Source organism: Thermothelomyces thermophilus, chromosome 1 (assembly GCF_000226095.1).
Source record: "Thermothelomyces thermophilus ATCC 42464 chromosome 1, complete sequence".
NCBI lineage: Eukaryota > Fungi > Ascomycota > Sordariomycetes > Sordariales > Chaetomiaceae > Thermothelomyces > Thermothelomyces thermophilus.
This window is the reverse complement of record NC_016472.1, coordinates 4,508,996-4,533,163: the sequence shown is the minus strand read 5'-3', so window position 1 is coordinate 4,533,163 and position 24,168 is coordinate 4,508,996. Positions and strand designations below refer to the sequence as shown.

The following is a 24,168-nucleotide window of genomic DNA, read 5'->3' as shown; positions in this document are numbered from 1 at the left end:
ACTAACTCCCTTATAGATATATAGCCTATAGGGGCCCCTATATAGCCTAGTATGAGGGCTACCTAAAGAAAGTCAAGGCCTAGGAAAGGGCTAGGGAGGCCTACTAGTATAGACCCTAAACCTTCTAATCACCAGAGTAACTATATTAGAAGGTAGCCTTTAAGTTTAGTAACTAGCTAGAAGATAACGACTACTATTAAACTAAGGCTAAATGCCCTTATAGGAGACCTACCCTGGCCTAATAGGTAGCTAAGAGCGCCTTATTCGACGCCTAACAGACCTATATCTCCTTTCTATAACCTAGAACCCCTTCCTTTTTATAACTAGCTAAGAGGGTAACGGTTATAGAACTAATTATTATACCCTCGGCCTCTACTCTAGCTATCTTAAATATAAATTAAGATCCTTTAGTAGAATACCTAAGGTAACAAATAGGCCCTTAAGGTCCTATTAGAGGAGGCTAAATACGATTTACTAGCTATCTAGGAACCGTAGATTAACTAGTTTATAAGGTTAATATATTACCCCTAGGCTTCAAAATACTACCTAGTTTATAAGCCTAAGGGTAAGGCGGCTATTCTAGTAGCTAAGCGCTTCTTAGTTAGCTAGTAGGACCATTTAGTAGAGGAAAACTAGTATAAGGTAACCTTTCTAGCCCTAGGAAAGAGGGGGTTTAAGCTCTAGTTAGTCTATAATAACAAGGGGGAGCAGGCCCTCTTATAGGACCTATTAGCCTTACCTTGGCCAACCTACCCCCTAGTCCTTATAGGTGACTTGAACCTCTACTACCTGGTCTAGGACCTATTTAATAGGCTTAGCCTAGGGGCTAGGGACCTCCTTAGCCTCGTAGACTAATAAGACCTTAACCTATATATATCCTATAGCTAGGTTACTAGGGCCTCCTAAGGGGACTAACGTAGCCAGCCTTCTATAATAGACCTATTCTAGGCCTTGGCTAGGCTAGAGGCAACCTATAGAGATATTACGGAATATAGGAAATCTGACTACTACCTATAGGCCCTAAACGTCTCCCTCTAGGGGACTAATAGACCTATACCGGCTAGTAAAGGGTAGGACTAGAAGAGCCTAGACAAGGAGGTTATATAGGCTAAGGTAGCCTACCTCTTACTCTGGCTTAGTAGGTAGGTATCGGCCCTAGCCAGGCCTATCTTCTAGGGCCTAAAGAAGCTTCTACAGGCCTTTAACAGGCTTATAGAGGCCCTTAAGGAGATAGCTACGGTCTCGGCCCTAGTAAAGAAGGCTAGTATAAGTAGTAAACGAGCTTAATAGTAGACGAAAGAGGTTTGAGAGGCCTGGAAGAGGGCTAAGGAGGTAGAGAAGGCCTATAGGGGTACCCTGAACCCCTATATATAGGAAGCACTTTAGCAGGCCCTATAAGACTAGGCTAAGACTATTATAGCTATAAAGATCAAAAGCTAGAGAGCTATAATATAGGAGATAACTAACCGGCTAGACCTATTATAGAGACTAGAGTAGTAGGCAAGGCTATAAAGCTATCTACTAGTTAACCCTCTAAAGCTTCTAGCCTTCAAAGGAAGGCTTATAACCTATTAATAGAAGGCTAGAGCACTAGCTAATAAGTTCTTTCCGAACCTAGAAGTAGACCTATTAGATATTAATAACCTAGATCTAAACGATTATTAGGAGCCGAAGTTCGAAATAAGCTAAGAGGTTATAGTAGGCAAAGTTAAGGTAGTACTAGCTAGGGTAGCCTTATAGAAAGCCCTAGGGGAGGACCTTCTCCCTATAGGTCTACTAAAGGCGTATAGGCAGCCGCTCTATTAGATACTAGCAAAACTAGCCTTAGAGAGCCTATAGCTTAGCTATTTTCTAGCCTAGTTTAAAAAGGCTAAGATAGTAGTCCTCTATAAGCTTAGCAAACCCTTATAGGCCTACTTTACCTTAGGTAGCTATAAGCCTATAGCCCTTTTACTAATAGTAAGTAAGGTCCTAGAGGCTATAGTTACCTAGAAGGTAACGGCTATTATAGAGGCCTATAGGCTCTTGTGACAAACCTAACTTAGACTTCTTCTAAAAGGGTTCAGACGAAGGTAGATTAAGCAGGACAAGCGGGCAGGTCGTCTAAGGGATTCGGTAAAGCCAAAGGGTTTATAACAACACTAGAGTTGTCTCTTACAGTAATTAGTAACGCTTGGTATAAGTACTATGATTGTGATTGTTACCACTAGTAAACTCTTAGAGTCTATCTAACAAGTGACTATCTATATATATATATAATCCTAGTAATTATTCCTGATCACGGTGATCGTAAGTGATCGCATGGTGGTGATCACCCTAATCACTGGTGAGTGTAGTGATTACTATGCTTCCTATATTATAATTGGTCCTTTCGTTCCTTTGACTTGATTGGCCCGTTTATACCGGTAGCTTAGGCGGTATCTATATGTATATTTCCGTGACACGATGCCCTCCCTCCGAGGCTTTCGACCTGAAAGCCCTCTTTGGGTCGTCTTAAATAGCGCTAATATCCCTTGTATTCCTTATATATGTTTTTCTCCTTAGCCCCTTATTGCCCTTTGTACTATTAATTATACTATCTGACGTGTATAGATCCCTAGTATCTATTTATCGTAAGCGTTTAGCTTAGTTTATTTCTGATTATAGGTTTGTAGTGATGGTGTATTCCTATTATATAGAGTATAACCGAGTGTATAAAATGATTGAAAAATCTTATCACTACGAGGCTTATATACGTTAAGGTCGTGCTTATAATAGTTCTAGCGTTCTAATTTCTTCTTATAAGTTCCCGTTTCCTTATAAGGGTACGTCTCTAATCGTAACGTAGTAGATCGTATTATACGTGAGCAACGTTATTTAAAGGCTAAAGAGAAAGAGGCCGAAGCCTTGCTACGAGAATATTAATGCAAAGCTTCTAAGGCATTGGCCTGTCTAACTTGGGTCTATAAATAACGAGAGTTCCTAGTAGAGAAGGGGGTAGATATAGTTACATAGGGTTTGTCAAATCTAGACAAATTAGAGGTAGTAGAATAGTAGGAATTAGGGGCTATCGTGTAACTTAATGGTAGCATCGACGTTATTAACTAGGGCGCTATTTTCGGTTCTATCCTAGGTTTGCCTTTAGCCGATCTAGGTTCTGCCAATAGAACTGTTCTAGTTTCTTAGGGCAGTTTAAATTCTTAATAGGTTCCTATAAGTTATCTTCTAGTCCGAAATCAAGCTATTTAACTAGGTACTATAGTTCCCTATTAATAGTATATAAATCTAGAATTTCTTTAACGTCCTATTCTTCCTCTTTATCCTCTGCTTTGATATATATAGTAACTTTAGCGTTTTTCGGTACTAGTTTAAGAAGTAAAATATAAAAAACATCTGTCTATAGTTGTATAGATGATGGTAACGATAGTTAGTAGTTAGATGTCGAAATTTATTCCTTGATAACGAAGGGTCTGACCTTCTTAAAGTCTAGCTTTGTGCTTAGTTATTTAGTTTATAAGTTTCGTATGATTAGGCTTCGTGCTTAGTCATTTGGTTTGTAAGTTTCGTATAATTAGGTAGACTTTGTCTCCCCTCTCTAGGCGAGGTCCCTCGAGCCTATATTTATTATAGTAGTTCTTCATTCTAGTCTTAATAAACTCGAGTTCCTTTTTAAGCTTTTTATATAATGTATACATTCGTTTTACTTTGACTACTGCTCTTGGCACTATGACCTCTAGTTCTTGCCTAAGGTCTGCTTTATATCCGTAGTTCGCGAAGAACGGTGTAACTTTGGTCGTTTCCGTTAGCGTTATGTTGTAAGCAAGTTATACTATTGGCAATAGCATGACCTAGTCGTCTTACTAGTAGTTGACATAAGAATGGAGATACTACTCGATAACTTAGTTTAGTCGCTCCGTTTGTCCGTTAGTCTGCGGGTAATATGCTATTAATAGCTTACTGTTAACGCCTAATCGTTGTATTAACGCTTGTTAGAACTTTGATACGAACTTCGTGTCTCTATCGGTAATCTATTCTTATAGCTAAACATATACTAATGTAACTTGCCGATAGATTACGTCTACTAACTATTTAGCTATCTAGGACTCCTTATAGGGAAAGAAGTATACCTATTTAGTTAGGCGATCTACTATAGTAAGAATACTATTGTAGGTTACTCCTAAAGCTATATCCTTAGATTCTAGCAGCTTTATAATAAAGTCTATTATGACCGAGCTCTATAGTTTGTTAGCTGTTAGCAGTAGCTAAAGTAGCCTATACGGCTTGTATTGTGCCGTTTTACCTTGGTTGTAGATATTATAGTTCTATATAACTTCCTTAACTTATACCGTTAACTATAGAAAGTCGTAGTGTTTCTTGACTTGTGTAACAGTCTTCGTAACTCCTTTATATCCTCCGAGTTTTGACTTGTAGAGTTCTTGAATTATTCGTAGCTATTAATCCCTATTATAGATATATGCTTTACCTTAGTACTAGAGTTTCTTATCTCTTTCTTCTACTCTGTTAGGTACTAGTAGTCTAGGTATTACTTAGTACTATACCTTATTAATCCTTTCTTCTTAAAAGATTATATAATATTCTAGGAACAAGTCAAGTGGATCATCTTCTATAGGTATCTACATTTTATAATATAGTATTCTGTCTATTCGTTCCTTAAATAACGGTAGTGTTGTTTCTATTTATCCTTCCATATAATCTGTTCGTCGGCTTAAGATATCCACTTGTACATTCTCTTTACCCTTCTTATAGCGGATCTCAAAGTTAAATTCTACAAGGAATTCTGCTTATTGTATTTGTCGTCCATTAAGTTCTTTCGTTATCGTGAAGTATTATAGGTTCTTATAATCTATATATACCTATACTAGTTCGGTTGTACCGCTAAGGTATAGTTACTATTCCTTAAAAGCTTCGATAATTGTAAGTAGTTCCTTATTATAGATCGGATAATTAAGATATAGTCTATCGAGCTTCTTTGAAAAGAAGGCTATAGGATATAGCTTTCCTTGTTTATCTCGTTGTCCTAATTATCCTCTAATAGTATAGTCTAAAGCGTCTGTTTCTACCTCGAATAGCTTCTTAGGGTCTAGTAGTACTAGTACTAAGTCTTCGGTAATAGTATTATAGATCTATATAAATGCTTACTTATATTACTCTTCCTATTAGAATTTAGCATTCTTCTTAATAAGTTTGTATAAAGGTCGTATGATCGCTCTAAAGTTCCTAATAAACATTTGGTAGAAGTTTATAAATCCGATAAAGCTTTATATTTCCGTAACTAACGTCGGTCATAGCTAATTCTTAATAACTTTAACCTTTAAAGGTTCTATCCGAATTTGTCCTAGGGATATCTTGTATTCTAAAAACACTATTTTCCTAATATAGAATTCGCTCTTTTCCTTATTAACTAATAGTTTATATATATATAGCGCGTCTAGTACTACTTTTACGTACTTCTAGTGTTTGTCTATTGCCTTAGAGAAGATAAGCATATTATCGAGATAATATATTGTAAATTTGTCGAGAAAGGGTTAGATAGCTTGATTAATCAGGGCTTAGAACGTTACTAGCGTGTTTGTAAGTCTGAATGGTATGATAAGGTACTTGTAGTAGCTATAGAGTATCCTAAAGGCCGTTTTCTACTCGTTATCTTCTTTAATCCGTATATAATTATAGGCCGATAGTAAGTTAAGATGTATAAAATATTAGGCTCTTGCTAACTAATCTCGGAGCCGTAAGATTAGTAGTAATAGGTATTAGTTTTTCACGGTCTATTTGTTAAGTTACTAATAGTTAATATATAACTATAGCTTTCCGTCTTTCTTAGGTATAAATAGGATTAGATAGCCTGCTAGTAATATCAATAGGTAGATATATCCTCTTCGAAGGTTCTCCTCTAAATATCGCTTAAGTTCTTCGTTCTATATCTAGCTTATATAGTAAATCTTAAAGAACTTTAGTCGTGCTCCTTCCTTAAGCTTAATCTCATAATCCTATAGGCTATATTCTAATAATCCTTCTAGATGCTTTAGTTCGAATGCTAGGTGTCCTTTATATTCTTTTAGTACTTCCCTAGTCTTATCTCGTCTCTCGGTTTTCTAATAATATACGAACTTGGTTCCGTCTATAGCGATGCTAGCGATTTCTCCTGTCTTAACCTACTGCTCTAATTGCAATGCTCTGTATTCGTTAACGGAGAGAATAGCTATTAGCGACTTAGCTTGTTCCTCCTATCGTGATATTGATATCGTTATACTGCCTCTTCTAAAGTCTGTAGTAGTCTGCCTACTATTATCTATCTCTTACGGTAGATCTATAGGATATGCCTTCCCTTAAGCATCGTCTACTCGTGATTCTTATATACTCCTTATCTTGCTAGTCGAATATAACTCTATTTAGGGTCGTAGGTAGCTATTATTCTTCTAACTAATGTCTAGGTTATAATCTTTATATTATAGTAACCCTAATATTATATCTTTATTATTACCTATATCTATAATGCTAAATACGACTACTATAGTCTTCTTTACTATAGTGATATCGATTAGTTTAGTCTCCTTATATACCTATTACGTTAGAAATGGCCCTTTGACTATGCTATACTTCCACTTCATTCTCTAGGGTATCTATAGCTAATTTACAAGCGTTAGTGAAATCAGGTTTATCTCTACTCTACTATCTACTAGTACAAGCATTTCGTATTATTTCTATTGTGCTATTATCTATAGTCGCTTGTCTTGCCACCGTCGTCCAAAGATTATAGCGATTTCCTATATTTCTGCCGGGAGGTCTCGATATAGTAGTCTCTTACGCTAGTTCCTCCTATACTACGCTACTACTCGCTACTATATGGGCGTTAATAGTTTCTAGGCCCCTTGAAGGGCCCTAACCCGTTTCCTAGGTTAGTACTAACCTCTTTAGTTATTTAGCTAATAGCGGCTTTATCGATTATACTTATTTCTATAAGCTATTAAGTACTTATAGCTTTCTACTATTAAGTCTATTCTACTTTTTGTCATATATACTATAGCTTCATCTAGAGCTCCCGAATTCGCGATTTCTTTTCATCTGTATAATAAAGGTAATTGTTACTCTAGTATAAGTCCTATATGTCTCGTTCTATTCTATAGTACCTAGGCTAGGCTTGTCTTAGAACTATTATAATGCCTTCTAGATTATAGGCTTTAATCTTCTAGAGTAATTTGGCTACTCTATTTCCTATATTGTAGACCTATTCTATAGGGTATAAGCTTCTGTCCTTATTTCCTTATTAGGTTGGCTAGTGATTATTTTCGAATTTGTCGTAGAAGTGGTATCGGCATTCGTATACTATATACTAGAACTAGGGTACTTACGTATATGCCTTATATTGAAGATATAGTTATATAGCGTTACCTAGGAGATATTAGAATTCTTCCCCAAATCCTTCCTATTATATATAGACCATAGGTACCCTAATACTATAGTAGGAGTATTTCTTCTAGTAGCTTTCCTATATATGCTTGTCTTTCCTACGGTTCGTATATATAAACTAATATTCTAGGTTCTATATATCGTTACTAAGTTACTAGTCACTAAGATACTCGGCATAGCTATTAGGCCTATTATATATTATAGGCTATTTTCCTTTAATGGTTTTTACGATACGTTAAAGTTCCCTTGTCTCATCCCTTATCTTATTACTCTACTAGGCAAGTCGAGTCAAGCGTCTATCCTATTCGCGTAGTTCCGTGTTAAGTCAGAAAACTTCATTATAGTACTATTCGATTCGTTCCTAGAGGAATAGAACATTAGGTCCGGGTCTTTCGATTCCTTAGGTATCGATTGTCTACGATCTATCCTGCCTCTATATAACTATGAAACCTTACTACCTTAAGGCTAGGAGAATCGAAATTAGCAGTACGTATTCTCCTGCTATATCCCATTTAGCAAGACCTATCTCTAGGTCTATAGTGACCAGTTCGGAGTACGGTGCTTATTTATCTTTACCGTTACCATTGTATCTAAGACTATCTATATTACTACCCTTATCTTTGTAACCTATAGCTGCTACTTTGATAACGTCCTTAGTAGTTTCGTCAATAGCCGTAATTTCCTTTCTAGGGACTATCTTCTACTCTTTCTTTAGGCTTTGATATTCTTACTTATAGTGCCCTTTCTTTCTATAGTTATAGTAGGTAATATTAGACTTATCTTTAGTCGTCTTCTTCTAGTCCTGCTTCTACGTTATATCTATATCTATAGCTCTAGGGTACGTCCTATATAAGGTACTAACGTATACTTGCTTTTTCTTATCATTAGCCTTAACTATAGTTCTATTTATTTAACCTCGTTTCTACTACTCCTATATATAGAGTCGATCATCGATTCTAATAGCCTATATAATATATTTATCTAGGGTCTTAGGCTAATCGTACTTATATAGCTTATCTTTAACTTTTTCCTTTAAGCCATTATAGAATAATTATATTAATACCTTATTATTAAGCTAAGACTTAAGTATGTCCTATCTACACTATATAATATAAGAGGCTACTAACTTAGTCTATTAGAGATTAGCAAGTCTTTCTTATATATAAATCTTCTTATCTTTATCGCTAAAAACCTTCTAAAGCTCTTCTTCGAAACAGTTATAAGATCGAAAAACTACTTATATAAACGCGTCTCGGTCGTCTTCGTCTTCCTTAGTAAGATAGTCATTCCATATAGGCTCGAACTATCTAAGTGCCTTACCCTCTAGTCTCGTAGCTACGTAGAGAACTTTGGCTTTATCGTCTAGAAACTTGTCGTTATTAAGCCAGAAGTAGGATTAGAGGTTTATCAAGAATCTTACAAGATCCTCCTTAGTTCCTCTATATTTACTAGGTAGTTCGATCTTAATATAGCTCGCTTTAGCGCCTTCGAGTACCTTAATTTTAGTATAGGCCTTATTAACTAGTTTCTATAAGTGCTTTTCGCCATTCTCGAGTTCCTTAATTCGAGCTTAAGCAGCCTTATCTCTCTAGTCTAACTCCTAGATTCGCTAATAGAGTTAACCAAGCTAGGTAAGCAGCTATTCGGCTATAACGTTAGTAGCTATATCGATATCGAGGTCAAAGTTACCTCTATTCTAAACTATAATAGAACAAAGGGAGTAGTAATAATATATAATAAACCTAACTCAGACTTCTCTTAAAAGGGTTTAGACGAAGGTAGATTGAGCAGGACAAGCGGGCAGGTCGTCTAAGGGATTCGGTAAAGCTAAAGGGTTTATAATAACATTAGAGTTGTCTCTTATAGTAATTAGCAACGCTTGGTATAAGTACTGTGATTGTAATTGTTACTACTGGTAAACTCTTAGAGTCTACCTAACGAGTGACTATCTATATATATATATAATCCTAGTAATCATTCTTAATCACGGTGATCGTGAGTGATCGTATGGTGGTGATCACCCTAATCACTGGTAAGCGTAGTGATTACTATGCTTCCTATGTTGTAATTAGTCCTTTCGTTCCTTTGACTTGATTGGCCCGTTTGTGCCGGTGGCTTAGGCGGTATCTGTATATATATTTCCGTGATAGCTCTTCCTAGCCGAATAGATAGGTAACTAGAAATATAGGTCTACTAAACTAGCTATCTGGCTTATTATAGCTTAAGTTTAGGAGGCTTAGAGGTATAAGGTAGCTACGTCCCTCCTATAGCTTGATATCTTAAGGGCTTTCGATACTATTAACTATACCTAGCTACTAGCTACTTTATAGAGCTAGGGCTTCCTAAAGTAGGTAGTAGTCTAAGTTAGGGAGTAGCTATAGGATAGGGTAGCTATCCTTTACTTTAATAACTAGGAAATAGAGAATATAGTAGTAAAGGCTAGAGTCCTATAAAGGTTACCCCTTTCCCTTATACTATTTATCCTCTATATAGCCTCCCTCTATTAGGCTATTTACTAGGCCAGCCTTATAATTAATTTAATAGGCTTTACTAATAATATTAAATTCCTAGCCTTTGGGAGGGCCAAAGAGGCCTATAACGGTTAGCTATAGAGGGCCTAGAAGGCTTACCTTTAGTAGGTAAGGACCTAGGGTATGGCTTTTGCCCTGGAAAAGTGCGAGCTTATCTACCTTAACAAGGGCTAGAAATAGTAGTCACGACCACTAGAGCTCCTATAGCCTAGAGGGGGTACTACTACCATAGCCTTATTACAGTTAGCTAGATTTTTTAGGGTCTAGCTAGACTAGAAGCTATAATAGGGCTCTTACTATATAAAGGTAGCTAAGAAGCTAGAAACCTAGGAGTTTACCTTAACTAGGCTTACTATAAAGACCTAGGGCCCTAGCCTCCTATAGGCCTACAAGGTCTATACCAAGTATATCCGTAGTGCCCTAGCTTATAGGGCCTCGAACTTCTATAAGCCTACTAAGCTAGGGGGCAAGCCAGAAGGCCCTACTAAGGAACTATTAAAGGCCTAATATAGGGCCCTTCAAGTAGTTACTAAGGCCTATAAGGCTACCCCTATCTAGTGCCTTAAAATAGAAGCTTAGGTACTGCCCCTCGACCTCTATCTTAATAAGAGGCTAGCTGACTTCGAAGCTAAACTCGACTAGCTACTCCTATAGACTAGGGCAGGCCTAGGGGCCCCCTAGGTCCCTATAAGGGCTCTTATCTAGTAGGCTTATAATAGGCTAAACTAGAGATTCTAGAAGAGAAGGGCTAGGGTAAGGGGCTAAGAGCTAAGGCCTATAGCCTTTAAGGTAATGAGGTTAATAGTCTAATAGTAGGTTTAGGAAGGCTATAGGGGGGGTTGACCCCCTCTTTAGACCTTATAAAGAAGGCTATAGGCTACGGAACTAGCCGTAGTAGCTAGCTAGAGCAACCGCTAGAGGGCTGACTAAGCCGGTAGGAGGATATAGTATATATCAGACAAGGACCCCCCCTACCTAGTTTTTACAGGGGAAGGCCTATAAAGGTACCAGGGCCTAACAAAGGCCTAGAGCTCCCTACTAGTATAGGCCTATATAGGGGCTATTAGCCTCTGTAACTTCCTATTTAGGGTTTAAGTCCTAGTAGTTAGTACCCCTTACTATACCTATAGCCAGGGGAGGGAGACTGTCAAGCACCTAGTTGTTTAGTGCCTAAACCTACCAAGAAGCCGAACATAGGAATCCTAGGAAATACGGTTATAAAGGGACCTAGACCTCGTTTTACAGGGTATAGGGGCCTATAACTATCGTTTGGCAAGGAGGGTTCTATAGTGGCTAATAGACCTAGGGAGGCTCCTAGAATACCGCCTTATAAGAAGGCTAGACCGGGAAGGAAGGCCTCTTTAGGGCTATTCTAGCTACTTCTCCTTTTCTTTGTGGTATATTAGTATTCTAGATCAGGCATTAAAGGAGGGACAGAGGTTTTTATCTGGCCTATTAGGTACAGTTTCCTTTATATATAACTAGAGAGGCTCTGGCATGCTTATTAGTATAACGGCGTAGGACTAATAATAATAATATTATAATATAACTAATTATTATATTTAGTTAAAGAAAGGCCTCTCTATAATATATTATAACATTATTTATTAGAAGTCTAAAAATAAATTATTAACTGACTAGATAAAGGATAGATCTAGGTTAACTCTTCTTTAGATATTACCCTTATCTTCTTAATAAAGAAAGTAAATAGGGGATAGAGATTCTATATTAATTATCAGGTAGTAAATAAGATTATAAAGTAAGATTAATACCTTCTATTACTTATTAAAGAGATATTTTATTCCCTAGCTATAGCTAAGTAATTTATAAAGTTATATATCTATATAGACTTTTACTAGATCTAGATTATAGAGGGTAATAAATATTTAATAGTATTCTAGACCTAGTTTAGCCTCTTTAAGAAGCTTATTTACCCATTTAGATTTATAGATATATCTATAACCTTCTAATAATATATTAATAATATCTTTAGCCTAATATTTAGAGACTTTATAATAATATACCTTAATAATATCTTAATCTACATTATGGATAATAGGAAAGACTATTTAAAATAGATAAGAGATATATTCTAAAGGTTATATAGAAAGTAAGATTTATATTAGATCTTAAGAAATATATATTTACTATAAAAGAGGTTAAATACCTTAGCTATATTCTTAAGATAGGGGCCTAAGTCTACTTAGACCCTAAAAAGCTAGTTACTATCTATAAGTAAGAGGTACTATAGAAGGTTTAGAGAGTATAAAGTTTCCTAGGGGTTATAAAGTTCTATTATAACTTTATCTTTAACTTCTTTATATTAATCATACCCTTAATATAGTTAACTTATAAGAATACCCTATTCTGGTAGGAGACTAAGTAATAAGAGGCCTTTAAAGCCCTTAAGATAGGTTTTATATTAAACCCTATCTTAGTATAATATAACCCTAAATAAGAGATAATACTCGAGGTAGATTAATTTAAGATAGTATTAGGAGGTTACCTATCCTAATAGGGAGAAGATAAGGTCCTATACCCTATAGCCTATTACTTTATAAAACTAACCCTAGCTAAATAGAACTATATAATCTATAATAAGGAATTACTTATAATTATCTTATACCTAAAGGCCTAATTAGCTAAGCTTTATAATCTCCTACCTTAAGTAGTAATATATTAATGACCTTTAGGAGATTCTAAACTAGTAGCTAGAATTAAAGAAGGACTAGGTTATATTTAAGGCTACTATTAAAGAATATTAGAAGTAGAACGACTCTTAATAAGAGACTTCTACTTAGGAACTAGAATATCTTTTAGACTGCTAGTATATAGATTTAGCTAAGTCTATCTATAACTACCTAGAGTATATTAATATCCTGCTTACCTAGGTATTAAAAAAGAAAAAAGTAGTCTATTAGTTATCTACTATCTAGAAGATATAGGATATATTCCTACCTATTCTTTAGTCTTTAAGTTCATAAGAAAGGTAACTTATAAGTTAATAATATAGAATAAGAGGAGTTCTATAACTTTATATACGAATACCTATATAAGGGTACTAAAATTAGATTAATTTATTATAGGTTAGATCTAAAAAGAAGAGAGGTAAAGCTATAGGTAAACTACATTACTAAGAAAAGTCCTTTAGCTCTATAGACCTAGGAAAGTCCTTTACGTTTATCTACCTAGAGGGATACTACTTTTAATAAGATTATAGATAGGCTTATAAATACTTTATATAAACTCTAGATTAATAAGAGCAAAGTTAGCTATAAATCCTTAGAGATAGGCATTTATATAGCCAGATAGAGAACCTAAGTAATAATAAGATTAAAGAGATCTAGACCTACTTATTAACTACCTAAGAGTCTTAGTAAAAGAAGATAACTAGTAGGTTTTAACGAAGTTTAACCTTAGCTACTCCTTATAGCTATTATTATTATGGTAACTAGATATACTTTACCTATATATATGTTAAAACTTATAGAGGATATCTATAATAGATTCGTCTATTAGCTTAGCTATTAATAAATCCTAGGTAGAGGACATCCTAGCCTTTTAGAGAGCTAGAAGGTTAAAATCTTTAGTAAAGATATAGCTACTATGGCTAATTAATATATATAATAATACGTTAATTGTACTTATATATATCTCTTTAGCCGGACTTTCCTATGTAAGAGCTATACTAAAAGTTTATAAAGAGCTATTAGAGAGAATATAGTTAGTAGTACTATCTAGATTTAAACCTTATAACTAATAGTATCTTTCTCTAATAGGCTAAAGGTCTATACTTACTAGAAGTAGTTAAAACCTCTCTTAATTACCTTACTAATAATATTAAGAGAGTTTCTTTAGAATTAGTCTATAACTATACTAAGGCTAGATAGATTAATTTCTAGATAGATTATAAGTAAGGTAGATATACCATCGTCTAATAGGTAACATAGATAATATCTTAGACAGATAATCTTATTTTTACTGCTAATTATAAACGCTTACTAGCAGATATATCTTAGTCTAACTAGATAGTAATATAAGCGTTTAATACTATTAACTTAGAAGTTAATAGTAAAGATATTTCTAATAGGGATAGTAATATTATAATAATGATATAAAGTATATCTCCTATAAAGTAACGCTTTATAGAAATAGATAATAAATTAATATAAGATACCATTTGATAAAACGGATACTAATACGCTAAAGACTATACTATTATTAAGATGAAACCTAGGAGCTTAGTTACCTGGTAGTTAGGGCTAACTAATTAGTTTAGAACTACTACCTGTCCCCTGATAGGTAGGGCGAAAACCCCTAGACACCTAGATATAGCCAGACATATCGCTACCAAATTTCCTATACATTTGTATGTTTACAAAGGGTACTTTCAAGTTTAATTACCGTTATAATAATAGCCTTAAATAGCTATAAATAGTTCAATTATATAGACTAGGTCCTAAAAAGCCTCAAAACGTAATAGAATTCAATTCTACCTAGTTATAATTAGTCGAACAACTAGTTATATAACTTACCTTCGTCTCCCTCTCCCTCTATATTATACCCCCGATCTCGGTTACTCCTAACGCTCTTAATTATAATAGTACCTTGTCTTTTAGCCTCCTAGTAATAATTATTATCTTCTATCCCTAGCATTATTACTATAGACTTATCGGTATATTACTTCTTAAACCTCCTAATATCCTTTATAATAGCTATCTCTAAAGGCTCCTTCTTAACCTTAGATAGAGATTATAACTTAATATCCTCTTCCTACCTAACTTTACTATCTATAAAATCTATCATTGTCGCTATTATTAATTAATATTATAGATATACCGTTAATCTATATCCTAGGACGTTTAGGGGATAGGAGTTGAACTTCTAATAATAGCTTCTTAGCTAATTAGGGGATTAGGACTTCCTTTCTATCCCTAAAGTCGAAAAATGCTAATGGCTAATGCTCCTTTAGTAGAACCTAAAGAGGGTCATTATCGTTAAAAAGAAGATAGTTATTCTTATTATTAGTATTTTCTAAGAATTTAGTAAAGGTTACTATATAAAGGTAATACCTATTAGTACTAGGAATCTTATTTTTAGGCGCTGTTTCTAGACTTTAACGTAATCCATACCCTGCTTACGTGGCTACCTTACTTACGTAGGGATATCTAAAACTTCAATTTCTACCAATTTCCACCAATTCGAATAGTAATTCGAATGGCAATTGGAATAGCAATTTATAGCCACTTTAATAGCCTTTCAGCTAACAATTCGAATAGCAGTATTTTCCACTAAACTATCAGTTCATCGTCTTTAAATACTATAGTAACTATTACTAACTAACGGATAGAACAGGTAAAACGTGAGGTATCTATTACTCTAGCTATTAATGCATTAAATACTAAACAAGTCTATAGTATTCTATAGGCTACAAAGCTCTTTAACGTTCCTACTTCTACCTTATATAATCGCTTTACTAGTAAGATAAAGGAAAGTAAGGTCTCTAAGTAATATCTTTAATACCTTATATTAGCTAAAGAGAAGGTAGTTATTAAGGTAATCTATTAGCTTAATGCTTAAGGCTAGCTAATAACTATCTTTACCTTTAAGAGCTTAGCTACTAGTTTCTTAATAGAAAAGGCGATAATAAGCCTATTAGCAAGTGCTAGTATTATAACTTTATGATATAGTGTATAGAGTTAAAGGTATAATAAAGCTATAACCTTCATTAAGCCTAGAAGAATATACTTAATAGTAAGGTTCTAATAGAGTAGTTTGCCCTATTCTAGAATACCTAGTTAAAGTATATTATAGCTAATAATAATATCTATAATGTAGACAATAAGGGGTATATAAAGCGGACTAGTAATACTTATAAGATTCTTCTTCTTATATAAAGAACTTAAAGCCTTTTCTATCTAGCTTAGTAACTATAAATAGGTCTTAATTATTAAGTATATCTTAGCTAATAGGTACTCTCTCTTGCTATTTATTATCTTTGAAGGGATATAGATTTAATACTTATAGGTTAATGATAAAGTTAATGAAGATATTACTATCTATATATCTTTAAATAGATAGATAAATTATAAGATTACCTTTAAATAGGTTAAGTACTTTAATACCTATATATTACCTTATATATATAGTAAATATTAATTTCTTCTTCTTAATAGCTATAATAATTATATATTAATAGAGTTTATAAAATATTATATTATATATAACATTATTGCCCTTTACTTACTACTATATATAATATATATCTTATAACTTCTTAATATTAATATCTTTAGCTTATTTATAAAGATATATTATATAGCTACTAACAAGGGTACTCGTTTTAGTACTAGTTATATCTATAATCTTTAGTTCCTCTATATACTGCCCCTAGGCCTCGAACTACTACCTAGTTTACAAGCCTAAGGGCAAGGCAGCTATTCTAGTGGCCAAGCGATTCTTGGTCGGCGAGTAGGACTATTCGGCAGAGGAAAACTAGTATAGGGTGACCTTCCTAGCCCTAGGGGAGAGGGGGTTCGAACTCTAGTTAATCTATAATAATAAGGGGGAGCAGGCCCTCTTATAGGACCTGCTAGCCCTACCCTGGCCATCCTACCCCCTAGTTCTTATAGGCGACTTTAACCTTTACTACCTAGTATAGGACCTGTTCGATAGGCTTAGCCTAGGGGCTAGGGACCTCCTTAGCCTTATAGACTAGTAGGACCTTAACCTACGTATACCATATAGCCAGGTCACTAGGGCCTCCTAGGGGGACTAACATGGCCGGCCTTCTATAATAGACCTACTCTAGGCCTTGATAGGACTAGAAGCAACCTATAGGGATATCGTAGAACAGGGGAAGTCTGACTATTACCTATAGGCCCTATACGTCCCCCTCTAGGGGACTAGTAGACCTATACCGGCTAGTAGAAGGTAGGACTATAGAGGTTAGCTTCAAAAGATATTACAGCCCTGTGCCAAGGCTTGGCATATAACAACGTGCGAAATGCACTAATGATCCTATTTATACTGTAATTTCTATAGTTTAGTGATCTTCCCTGTACATCTAGGGTTTATTCCTACCTAACCTTTTACCTAAGTCTACCAAGTCTTCTAGATCTAGTAGTTATAATACTTTCAGAGCGTTTTGGTAAGCTTTGTTTTGTCGATTTGATAGATCTAACTAACTAGTTATTAGCCTTTATAGTGCCTTCTGTATAATGGCGCTGACCAAGTCTATCCTGACCAAGTCTATTCTAACCAAGTCTTTAATGCCTACCAAATCAAGCCGTAAATATATAACTCCTGCCTCATAGGTATAGGCTCTAATTCTCTATTCAAAGGGAGCTAAGATATTAGAAATCGAGGCTATAACTAGGATAAAAGAGAGGACATTCTATATAATATTAAGAAGAGTAAAAGAGTAGGGATATATACTAGGTAGCCTTATTAAGGATAAGTATATTATAAATGCTTTAAAATCTAAAAGACCAAAAATAGTAACTAAATCTATTACCTAGGTTATTAAATAGGTAGTAACTAAGAATAGTACTATAAGATAATACTTTTACTAATAGATTATTAAGATAGTTGCTTAATATCTAGGTGGAAAAGGGCTAAGTCCTTTAATAATCTAGTAATAGTTAAAATAGGCTAGGTTTAAGAATATTAAGTTAATAACTAAGCTAAGATCAAATAAAGCCTAGAAGATAGCTTATCTTAAATTTATAATATACGTTAAAGATTAGACCTTAGAGGATTAGAAGAAAGTAGTCTAGAGTAATAAAACCTCTATTATTTTAGATATAGTCTATAGAAAACGTCATACCTAGTATTAAACTTAAGAAGTAAATAGCCCCTATTATATTAAGAGGTATTAGAAGGGCTAGATGACTTTTATATTCTAGGGTTATTGTATATAATCTAAGATTAATCCTTATTACTATTAGCTAAAGGAGTTAATAAAGATAATAATATAGTATTAGGAACTAATGGATATATATAATAAGGCTTATAAGGATAAAGCTTAATAGGTATAAGAGTTAGAAATAAAGATAGACTATCCTTAGTAGGAAAAGGAGGTTATAAACTATTATAGAGGTATATTATAAAGACTAGTAAGTAGGTATATCAAGGGAAAGGAGGGATTAACTGGATACATTACTAATAGGAAGTATTACTTCCTTTGTTTCTTCCTTTTATGGAAGAACTTAGGAAGAAGTACAGCCCTATCTATATTATATAAGAAGATAATACTGGTACTTATACCTCTTAATAGAATCGTTAGCTTTAAGAGGAAGTAAGGTTTAAGGTCCTAAAGTAGCTACTAAACTTACCTAACCTTAATACTATTAAGCCTATATAAGTAAGGATTAAATAGTCTTATAAGAGGCGAAAGATCCTAAATTCTCGTACCTAGCTAGAAAAAGATTAGGCCAGGTAGTGGCGAGAGTTTCTAATAGAGCAGATATAACAATATATTAAGAGGATTTAGGGCAATATTAAATAGGTAATCTAGCTAGCTAGGGGGAACAAATATAAGGAAGGTACTACTTTTAACCTTCTATCGCCTAGATAAGAGGAGCTAAGGTATCGCGTATAGCACGAATGGTGTCAGAAATCGAAGGCTAAATAGGAAGCTAAGTTAGAAGAAGCTAACGGTAAGGATCGACTTCGGTTAGGAGAACTTCTGTATCTACTATGTAGAAATCGTAGAAGTTAGTAACTTATAAGTAGTTAGTCTAGGGGAAAGCGACGTAACTGCTGGTAAAATAGAGCTACTTTGACTATCTTATAAATAGCGAATTGAATGCTATTTGGAATGCTTAAAATAGCCTGGTTTTAAGCTAGTTTTAAGCCAGTTTCACCTGCTAGTAAGTTAGTAAGTAAGAAGGCTGTAGAGGGTAGGGAATCGTCTTGGCTGACTATATAGATCCGTACTATATATAGAGGTCTTGGCAGTCTGGGCACTGTAATATCTTTTGAAGCCAACCTCCGTAGAAGAGCCTAGATAGGGAGATTATATAGGCCAAGGTAGCCTACCTCCTACTCTAGCTTGGTAGGTAGGTATTAGCCCTGGCCGGGCCTATCTTCTAGGGCCTAGAGGAGCTTCTATAGGCCTTTAATAGGCTTATAGAGGCCTTTAAGGAGATAGCTATAGTCTTGGCTCTAATATAGAAAGCTAGTATAGGTAGTAAACGAGCTTAATAGTAGATAAAGGAGGTTTAAGAGGCCTAGAAGAGAGCTAAGGAGGTAGAGAGGGCCTATAGGGGTACCTTAAACCCCTATATATAAAAGGTACTTTAGTAGGCCCTATAGGACTAGGCTAAGACTATTATAGCTATGAAGACTGAGAGCTAGAGAGCTATATTATAAGAGATAATTAACCGGCTAGACCTATTATAGAGGCTAAAGTAGTAGGTAAGGCTATAAAGCTACCTACTACTTAACCTTCTAAAGCTCTTAGCCTGTAAAGGAGGGCTTATAACCTATTAATAGAAGGCTAGAGTATTAGCCGATAAGTTCTTTCCAAATCTACAAGTATACCTATTAGATATTAATAATCTAAAGCTAAATAACTATTAGGAGCTAAAGTTTAAAGTAAGCTAGGAGGTTATAATAGATAAAGTTAGGGTAGTATTAGCTAGAGTAGCCCTATAGAAAGCCCTAAGGGAGGACCTCCTCCCTATAGGTCTACTAAAGGCCTATAGGTAGCTACTCTTCTAAATACTAGCTATATTAGCCTTAGAGAGCCTATAGCTTGGCTATTTCCTGGCCTAGTTTAAAAGGGCTAAGATAGTAGTCCTCTATAAGCCTAGTAAACCCTTATAGGCCTACTTTACCCTAGGTAGCTATAGGCTTATAGTACTCTTACTAAAAGTAGGTAAGGTATTAGAGACTATAGTTACCTAGAAGGTAATAGCTATTATAGAGGCCTATAGGCTTCTTCTAGCTAAATAGATAGGTAACTAGGAATATATATCTATAGAGCTAGCTATCTAGCTTATTATAGTATAGGTCTAGGAGGCTTAGAGGTATAAGATAGCTACCTCCCTCCTATAACTTAATATTTCAGGGGCCTTTAATATTATTAACTATACTTAACTATTAGCTACTTTATAGGGCTAGGGTTTCCTAAAGTAGGTAGTAATCTAAATTAGAGAGTAGCTATAGGATAGGGAAGCTATCCTTCACCTTAATAGTTAGGAAACAGAAGATATATTAGTAAGAGCTAGGGTCCTATAAAGGTTACCCCTTTCCCCTATATTCTTTATCTTCCATATAATCTCTCTTTACTAGGCCATTTACTAGGCCTACCTTATAGTTAGTTTAATAGGTTTTGCTAATAATACTAACCTTTTAGCCTTTAGAAAGGCTAAAGAGGCCTATAATAGTTAGCTATAGAAGGCCTAGAAGGCCTACCTATAGTAGGTAAAGACCTAGGGTATAGCCTTTGCCTTAGAGAAGTATAAACTTATCTACTTTAATAGAGGCCAGAAATAGTAATTATAATTACTAGAGCTTATATAACCTAGAAAGAACATTACTACTATAGCCCTATCAAAGTTAGTCAGATTCCTTAGGGTCTAGCTAGACTAGAGACTATAGTAAGGCCCTTATTATATAAAGATAGCTAAGAAGCTAGAAACCTAAAAGTTCGCCCTAATTAGGCTTACTATAAAGACCTAGGGCTTTAGACTTTTATAGGCCTATAAGGTCTATACTAAGTATATTCATAATGCCCTTACCTATAAGGCTTTAAACTTCTATAAACCTACTAAGCTAAGGGATAAGCTAAAAGGCCCTACTAGGGAACTATTAAACGCCTAATATAAGGCCCTTTAAGTAGTTACTAGGGTCTATAAGGCTACCCCTATCTAGTACCTCGAAATAGAACCCTAGGTATTACCCCTCAACCTCTATCTTAATAAGAGGCTAGCTAACTTTAAAGCTAAACTTGACTAGCTACTCTTATAGACTAGGGTAGGCCTAAGGGCTTCCTAGGTCTTTATAAGGGCTCTTATCTAATAAGCCTATAATAGGCTAAGCTAGAGGTTCTAGAAGAGAAGGGCTAGGGCAAAGGGCTAGGAGCTAAAGCGTATAGCCCTAGAGGTAGTAAGGTTAATAGTCTACTAATAGGTTTAAGAGGGCTATAGAAGGGGTCTACCCCCCCTATAGACCCTATAGAGAAGGCTATAGGCTATAGAACTAGCTATAGTATCTAGCTAGAGCAACTATTAGAAGGCTAATTAAGCTAGTAAGAGGATATAATATATATTAGATAAGGACCCCCTATACCTAGTTTTTATAAGAGAGGGCCTATAAAGGTATAGTAGGGTTAGAAAAGTGTTTGCCCACTTTAACCCTAGTAATCTACTTCCAAATCAGCTTAACTAACTACCCCTCTTTAACTTTAACGACAGCTATACCGACTTTTCTATCTTTAACCTCCTCTTTAATAACCAAAGACTATTTACTAGGAACTTATAGAAGCCTAGATATCTCTAGTTTATAGCCTCCATTTGGCTAGATTGAAAGGAGGTACAATTACAGCCTGTACTAGCTTATTAAAACAGACCATTAATTATACCATCTCGAAAGTTAAACATAACCTTACCAATAGAGCTAACAAGCTGTTCTAATCAAAGCCTAGATCTAGAAGACCTTATAAGTTAGATGACCAAGCCGTCTGGTACCTTCTATGGTATGTAAAAACTAATTAAATATATACCCTTAAATTACTTATATTAAGGTACCTAGTTAAACCGACTTAATTATACCGACCAGATCTTTATACCACACTTCCTTTCTTTCTATAATAAGATAAGGTTAATATATAGCTCCGGGGTACAATTATAAGAGGATAGGGTAATATATTACTATAGGGGGCTTATTTAACTATTAAAGAGGGCTACCGAGGTTTACCAACTTTCGGCTACTCTAGTGGCCACTACAGAGCCTAGACCTTACTCTAATTGAAAATATCTGGCACTAGATGAAGATAAAAATCCCTGAAAGGTGGCATTAGATTAAGACAATAGCTTAGATAGCTATAGTATTCCAGGAAGTCTAGAGCTAAATACCTGTTGAATTCCTAGTTTTTGGCTATAGGTATAGAGAAAAGGATAGATCATTTGGCTTAGTGACAAGGTGGCCCTAATTAAGTACTGAAATAGCCGTAGTTGTAATATCAATTTGGTGGCAGTTTGGCCCTGTTTTGCGTGTTCTATATGTCTTTAAAGTTAGAGGGTGGAAAAAGTAGGTAGGCAAACACTTTTCTAACCCCACTGTACTAAGGCCTAATAAAGGCCTAGAGCTCCCTATTAGTATAGGCCTATATAGGGGTTATTAGCCTTTATAACTTCCTTTTTAGGGTTTAAGTTCAAGGGGTTAGTACCCCTTACTATACCTATAGCTAAGGGAAGGAAACTATAGAGTACCTAATTATTTAGTACTTAAACCTACTAAGAAGCTAAATGTACGAATCCTAGGAATATAGTTATAAAGGGACCTAAACCTCGTTATACAGGGTATAGAGGCCCATAACTATCGTTTGGTAAGGAGGGTTCTATAGTAGCTAATAGACCTAGGGAGGCTCCTAGAATATCGCCTTATAAGGAGGCTTGACCAGGAGGTAAGGCCTCTATAGGGCTATTCTAGCCACTTCTCCTTTTCTTTGTAGTATATTAGTATTTTGGATTAGGCATTCAAGGTAGGACAGAGGTTTTTATCTAGCCTATTAGGTATAGTTTTTCTTTATATATAACTAGAGAGGCTCTAGCATATATATTAGTATAGCGGTATAGGACTAATAATAATAATAATAATAATGATAATAGTTCCTTTATATATATTAATAGGTATAAAGGATAATATCCCTATTATATAATATATATTAGGCTAACTTAATTTCTTTCTACCTAGAGAAAATCCTTAGCTATAACTATATAAGGACTCCCCTATTTATAAGCTTTACTAATAAGAATAGGTAATCTATTAACATCATAATTTTAAGGGACCTAGCTATTAAAGTCAATACCCTTATTAAATAAATCTCCTAGCTTTATAATATACTTCTAAGACACTAGGTTACTAATTTAAAGGAGGACCTCCTAGCCTTATATACTAATACCATTATCCTAGATATACTAAATTAGGAGCTTATTAATAAATGTAAAGATAGATAGATAAAGAAAAGTAAGAAGCACTTTGGCTAGGCTAGGGTACAGTTAGGGGCCAAAAGTCCCCTACCACCCTACCTATATAAATGCGTTCCACAATAGAGATACGTACCTAACCTTCTTTTCTACATCCTATAGCTCTATAATATAGAGCCTAAACTATACAATTTTATATCTAAATTGATAGCTAACCATCACGGTAATAGGGAATTAAGCCCTTATATTCGAGTTACTATTTATAGCCTTATATCTATAGGATATAGCAAGTGATCTCTAGTAATGCTGTTTGGCGTATCTCGACCGGCTATCTACTATACCATTAATCTCTGGAATTCTTACAATACTTTTAAGTCTTTACCTCGAAGCGGCCGTCCTAAAATTCTTTCGCCTTCGGAAAAGCGATATATCCTTTTAATAATTAAAAAGGAACGATATATAGTAAGGAAGGCTTTTATTAATACAAATTAGGAAGAAAGTATTACCTTTAACTATTCGATAATTTCTCTAAGTATATTACTTATATAAATAGTAGGTAAAAAAGAGGATTCCTTTAATAAAAGAGTTAACAAAGGATAGATATAACTTTATATATAACTAGTTAGAAAAAACTAACGAATTAGTTCGAGTAAGTCAAGTATAATATAATAATTCTTTTTAGTTATTCTAACTATCTTAGACTATCTTTTCTAACAAGTGTTCTTATTAAAATAATACCTTAAATCTAACTACCTAGGTATTCTGTTTTCCTTCTAAGAAGTACGACTATAGATTTATTAACTTAAAGAACTATATAAGGGTAGATATTATATTTATAGTATAAGGGGTAATATAGGTAGGTAATTAGAGTAAGCTTATTATCTTAGAGAGGGATCAAAGTACTCTATACTATAGATATATAGCCTAGTCATACTAGAAGGCTTTAGAAGAGGGCCTTTTACCTTATTATAATAGAACTTGACACTTTTAACAAGATAATACTCCTATATATATCTATAAATCTATCGAATAGTGGCTCCTAATATAAGGGATTTCCTAGATTAAATATCCTA

The 24,168-nt window shown here is 34.6% G+C and overlaps 1 protein-coding gene across 1 annotated transcript; it reads left to right on the top strand.

The window, feature by feature from the left end:
• Positions 1 to 23,398: 23,398 nt before the first annotated feature.
• On the top strand, positions 23,399 to 23,939 carry MYCTH_43249 (uncharacterized protein; the record flags this gene model as incomplete). Its single annotated transcript, XM_003659406.1, has 2 exons — positions 23,399 to 23,557; positions 23,853 to 23,939. 2 exons carry the CDS (start codon positions 23,399 to 23,401, stop codon positions 23,937 to 23,939), a joined length of 246 nt encoding a protein of 81 aa, XP_003659454.1.
• Between the last annotated feature and the right edge of the window lie 229 nt (positions 23,940 to 24,168).